Below are 5,862 nucleotides of genomic sequence, written 5' to 3'. Positions count from 1 at the left end.
TTGTCTTTTTTTTTTTTACCTCTCTCAATTTTTTTTTAAATCACTCTCACCAAACTTTGCGCATTTTCACAGGATCAAAGTTTAGAGACGATAAAAAATACAAAGTCTTCCATAGCAATGGTCCAGTCTCTTTGTTTCTGCGAGTCGCTTAAATAATAAGTTTACATTTCAAGTTTGTTTGTTTCCTGGCTCAGAATAATCATAATACTGCTAATAATAATTAAAAAAAAAAAAATCTATGTTCAAGTGCCCTCTCTGATTTGTCCCATCCACCTCCGAGCCCGGGTCGCTGCGGCCCCTTCCCCTCGCCCGCTCCGGGACCGGGGCCCGGGTAGGGGCCGCTCTCTGTCCCTCTCCCCACCGCTAGCGCCCGCTCCCAGTCTGGCATGCTATTTCTCGGCCTCCCCTTTGTCCGGACGCTCAGCGGGCGCCCGGCGAGAGCGAGCCCCCCCCTTCCAGCACCCGCCGGGCCGGGGCTTCTTCCCTGCGGCACCCCCGGCCCCGCGCCCCCTGCCCGGCGCCGCCCGCACGCTGGCGCCCGTCGCGGTCCCGTCTCGGCAAAACCCGAGAAGAGCGAGGCGAGGCGAGGCCGGGCGGAGGGAAGCGGGGGCCGGGCAGCGGCCAGTCCCTCCGCCGCCCCCGCGCCCCCCGGGCCGGGCCCGGGGCCGGGGTCGTGCCGCCGGCTGTCGCCGCTCCCCGGGGCCGCGGCGGCGGCGGGGGGCGGCAACGGCGGCGGCGCTTAAGGCTTCTCCGTGCACTGTTTGCAGAGGCTGGAGGAGACGCTGTTGAAAATGGCACATTTCTCCGGGCAGGAGGTGGCGGGGGGCAGCCCGGCGCTGAAGGGGTAGCCGGCCGCCTGCTCGTAGGCGCCGAGGGCGGGGTGCAGCGCCGCCGCCGCCGCCGCCGCCGCTGCGGCGGAGCTGGGCAGGGAGGCGGCCGAGATGGCCTGGCCCTGGTTGAGATAAGCCACCAGGCGCCGCATCTCCTCCAGGGCCTGCGCCTGCATCAGGATGTAGTTCTTGGCCAGGAGGAGCGTGGCGATCTTGGAGAGCTTCCGCACCGAGGGGCTGTGCGCGTAGGGGATGACCGCCCGCAGCTCGTCCAGCGCGTCGTTCAGGTCGTGCATCCGCCGCCGCTCCCGCGCGTTGATGTTGAGGCGCAGCGCCTTCTGCTCCTTGGACTTCTTGCTGCCGCCGTGCCCGTGGCTGTTGGAGCAGCCGCCCTCGGCCGCCTTCAGCCCCCCGCCCCCCCCGCCGCCGCCGCCGCCGCCCGCCGCCGGCGAGGCGACGCGCGGGTCCCCCCCGGCGCCGCGCAGCACCAGCTCGCAGCGGCCGTCGCTGTCGTCGTCGGGGCTCTGCTCGCCGCCGCTGCTCTCGGCCACCGAGCTGCGGCTGGCGCTCTCGCCGTACTTGACGCAGACGGAGCCCGGTGGCAGCGCCAGCGGGTCGCCGCCGACGCCGGGCTGCAGCAGCGCCTCGGGCTCCGCCGCCTCGTAGCAGGCGAGCGGCGAGGGCTGGCGGTCGCGGGGGTGGGAGAGGTCGAGCCCCGGGGGCGAGCGGAAGGCGGACTCCATGCGCTTGGCCGAGGCGGCGAGGCTCTTGTGGAAGAGGTCCTCTTCTGCGGGTAGCCCCAGCGCCCGCTCCATCGGCGCCCCGCTCGCCTCCGCCTCCGCCTCCTCCGCCCCCCTCAGCTCCCGGCCCGCTCCTCCAAGGCTCCGCGCCGCGGCGGGCGGCTCCCCGGCGTCCCGCTGGCAGAAATCGCCTCCCGGCTCCCGCCGGGGCTGCGCCGTGCCCGGCGCCGCGGCTGCCCTTGCTCCGGCTCCGGCGGCGGCTCGAGCTGCGGCTCCGGCTCCGGCTCCGGCGGCGGCGGCGGCTGCGGCTCCGGCTCGGGCTGCTGCTCCGGCTCCGGCTGTGGCGGTGGCTCCGGCTGTGGCTCCGGCTCCGGCTCGCCCTCAGCAGGCGCCGCGCTGGGGCATTGTGCGCTGCCAACGGAGCCGCTTCCACCGTTTATCTTGCTTGGATTCACCTTCAAGAGATTTCCGGACCCATCAACCAGCAGCCGCCGCAGACGGGGGAGTCTTTTACATCATTATCTCTGAGAGTAGGTTATTATGAAGAAGACTCGCCTGTTGGGACAGAGCTTTCTACCCAATCAGGTTAACGTTTTAATTAATAGGATTAAAACGGTAACAAACAATCCCAGGCGCTATCTGGCCCTGAGTCTGAATAGTTTCATTTCCCAGGTCTGAAGACAGGCAGCAGCTAGAGCTTTATAAGAGGCGCCTGCTCCATTATTCTCCCTGCCATCTGTATACACAGCTTAACGCATATGTTTGCAAGACGTTGTGTCCTGTTAGTAACCCAACAACTGCCTTTAGCTTGACATGTGTGGCGACTTTCACTCATCAATGAGCACACTAAAAGCCCTACTTAGATCGAAGGATGTTCTTTGCCTCCTTCAGCAAATTACAGCCCTGCACTGCAGAAAAGCCCGCTTCAACACTTCCCCTTCCGAGGGCTGCCAGCAGACTTCTGTTAACTTAGCCGTGGAGTCAGGAGTGACACCCTCTCCCCCCCATCCCAGCCCACCCACCCCTTGCATTTACATTAACTTATAGCCCCCTCCCACCCCCACCCGTCTTTGCGAAAAGCATGGCCCGGGAAATAAATAAATAAATAAAAAAATTAAAAACCCCGGACCAAGCCGAACCGCCGTGCCCGCTCCTGCCGGCCGCCAAAGTGCACCTTGCTTCCCTGGGAGGCGAATGGTCCCCAGCCCCCTCTCCCCTCCTCCAGCAAACAGAGGCCAAACTACGGGGAGGTTCCCCTCCTCCTCCCCTTCGCCGTTTCCCAGGAGCAGATTGCCGCTTTCGAGTGATTATCCCCCGTGTCCCTATAAAAAATATAAAGCCCCATCAGTTACCTTGAAACTGAACCGATCTGGGGAGAAGTGGGGGGAGGAGGCGGAGTGAGAAAGGGCAAAACCCACCAAACTTTTTTTTACTGTGATTGACCAACTCTTCGCAGCTCCCTCCCTCCCTGCCTGCCTCCCCTCCGGCGAGCCCGTTTCGGCGGGAGCACCCCCGCGCCGCTCCCGAGCACCGGGATGCCGCCGCCAGTGTCAGGGCGAGAGCTGCCCCAGCGCCCCAGTTACCCCGGGCTTGCGGGCCCCCTGCCCTTCTCCCGGGGCTTCTCCTCGGAGCCGAGCACACGCTCTTCTGCGCTCTCCCAGAAGCCGAAGTGGCTACTCGAGGGCTGGTCTGAATTTTGTCCCGCTGCTCCTGCGATGCTGGAGCAGAGCAGCTCGCTCTCGCTTTACTGTAAGCGCTCAGAGTATTTAGAGGCAGGTTTTCATCCTTATGACATCAGTAAAAACAATATTTCCCAACACTTCCAGTAAATCATTCTTATGTGGCAGAATTACTGAAGGCTATGAAATTTTTTGGTTTCTCTGGTTTCATTAAAAACCTTTTAATTGTGTCTTTCAGAGTTGGCCCCAGGTGTTGGACTCTTTTCATTACATTTTGCTCTAATGTGATGAAATTCTAATTCTCTCCTTACCATATGGTTAAATTTCCCCACTGAGAATTGGTTGAAAAAGGAGAAATAATCTATTAATCTCTGTAATAGATTCACAAATGAGGTTTGCCACAGAACCTGTTTTTGAATGGTAATATCAGAACAGTTGGGTGCCTTGTTTCGGGAAAGAAAAGACCAGGCGACAACAGAAAACGTTTGAATTTTCACCTGGAAAGAATGAAAAGAAGCCAAGCTGCAGATTTCAGAGTAATTGACTGAGATTTCATCTAGCGAGGACATGACTACAATACAGACCTTCCTCACCTCGTGTCTCCAGATCAGAGGCGAACATACAAGCCGAGCCCTCCGAGGAGGAGGGGGTATTTCTCCCCCCCCCCCCCCCCCCCCCCTTGTTCCCCCCCCTCCAAAGTCCCGTTTGGCTGCTGCGTTTGCCCCTGGTCGCCGTCCAAGCGCACAGGCACCGAGCGCCTCGCTCCCCTCCCCCCTTTCCGAGGGATGCCACCGTTAACCTCTATCATTATTAATCCAAAGGCATTTTAGGTTTATTGTTTTCCAATTAGCAACTTCATTTTCCCTGGGATCATAAACAAAGGGCTTTATAATCGCAATAAGGGTTTCGGATTTTTTTTATTGTTATTATTTAATCTGTTTAATATCCAACTTGTAAAACTCATGCGGTCACTTAAGGATGACGGATGCTGTTGTTACGACTTGACGCTTAGGGGGAACATTTCATCCCTCGCAGCTTATTTCTTCGAAGACGGAGATCTCCAGCTCGATCTCTCCCGCCGATCTGCGGGTTCACTACCTCTCCTCTTTTTGTCTGCAACTTCGGGGACGGCGTACGCTCCCGCTCGGCCGCCGGCGGGGCCGGTTACCCTGAGGGGCGGCGGGCGCGGCCGGGCCGCGCCGTCGGGGCGGAGGAACGGGAACATCGCGGAGACCCCCAGGAGGTCCCTGCCGCCTCCTCTTGTCCTTGTTTGCGTTCGCTCATATCTGCCCTCTGCGTCTGAAATTTCTCTCTCTTCGCCTAAGCTTTCTGCTCATCCCTGTCCACCCGTCAGCCTGTCCGCTCCTGATCTGTCGTGGATCTCTCTATGTGTTCGTCCCTGCTTCTGCCCGTCCGTTCATCCACTTCCATCTTTCCATTAGTTCTCTTCATCCTTTCCTTTCCCTTTCTTTCTGGGTCTACTCCCTTGTTCTTGAGACATTGATGTATCCCAGTGGTCTTGCCGATGCGTTCATCTGTGACTTGCCGTGCTTTAATGATGTCAGCTTTCTTCCAAACTTTAGCTTAGGGGAGGGTGAGGGAGTGTTAGGGAGAGGAAAGTGGAGGAGACAAAAAGAGAGCCCCTCTCGTCTCCCCCGGACCCGCCTGTTGTGATCTGTTTCTCCCTCCCTCCCGAAGAAGTGGCTGTTTAATAGTCTACGGGAACTTTAGTTTGGAAGCAGGCAGAAGAATTTATAGAAGCTTTAAATGCGGGGCTTATAAAAATACCGAGGAATGGTCTTTGAGGTTTATGCACTCGTAAACTTTTGCTGATTGCTTCTGGGAAGTTGTCAGGCATTTAACACTGCGTTTATCTTACAGCGCAATGAAAACACATCTGCCCAGCGTCTCGTTACCTGGTTTAATTGTACCGCAGCCCTCTGCCACCGGCACCGGTGCACTTTGGCCATTATTTCGGGAAACGAGCAGCCCGGAGCCGAGCTGCAGAAGGGGCTGCGCCGGCCCCGCTGGAGCATCACCCATCCTCCACCGTGAGCGGCCGGGATCGGACGGGGTGGGAGGAGGGGCAGGGGGTGCAAGGAAGCTGGAGGGTCCCAGAATACAGATGAGAACCGACAGCACTTGGTAACTTTCCATGGTGTCTTTTGCGAGAGTCATTTTGTTCTACTCCTCACCAGCGAGAGAAGTTTAAAACCCTCTTCCCGGGGCTGGGCTTCCCGTTGGCTGAAAAGCCTCCAGGAGGAAGGCTGCTTTCCAAATTCTCCCTAAAGACGCCCGGGAGCTGAATGCTGATTTCAGACAGACGAAGGCAGCCTCTCCCTGCCCGCTGTGGCAGGACGGCCTCCGCAGCAAGCTGAGGGCTTGGGATCACCCCCAAGTCCCCGGTCCTTCTTCCAGCGGCTCAGCCCCGAGTCCCTCCTGCCTCCGGCACGCCGAGCCTGAGAGAGAGGAGAGTTGGGCGCCGAGCTCCCCAACTTCCCAGGCAGCCACGGGCAGCCCCAGCTACAGGGTCTGCCCGGCTTTTCCAGCGCTAAGCCGAGCGTCAGAGTGCTTTGGTTCGCCTCAGCTGCTTCGGTGATGTCTTCACTCTTT

General features: G+C 59.2%; 1 protein-coding gene across 1 annotated transcript; it reads right to left on the bottom strand.

Moving 5' to 3' along the window:
• Positions 1 to 739: 739 nt before the first annotated feature.
• BHLHE22 (basic helix-loop-helix family member e22) lies at positions 740 to 1,645 on the bottom strand. Its single transcript, XM_086609355.1, has one exon. It carries the CDS (start codon positions 1,643 to 1,645, stop codon positions 740 to 742), a length of 906 nt encoding a protein of 301 aa, XP_086465481.1.
• Between the last annotated feature and the right edge of the window lie 4,217 nt (positions 1,646 to 5,862).

Source organism: Tauraco erythrolophus, chromosome 3 (genome assembly GCF_009769465.1).
Source record: "Tauraco erythrolophus isolate bTauEry1 chromosome 3, bTauEry1.pri, whole genome shotgun sequence".
NCBI lineage: Eukaryota > Metazoa > Chordata > Aves > Musophagiformes > Musophagidae > Tauraco > Tauraco erythrolophus.
Note: the sequence above shows the minus strand (reverse complement) of the source record. Positions and strands in the feature narration are given on the sequence as shown.

Excerpts from the sequence above, each read along its gene's own strand:
- BHLHE22 (XM_086609355.1), bottom strand. The coding sequence starts at position 1,645 with ATGGAGCGGGCGCTGGGGCTACCCGCAGAAGAGGACCTCTTCCACAAG.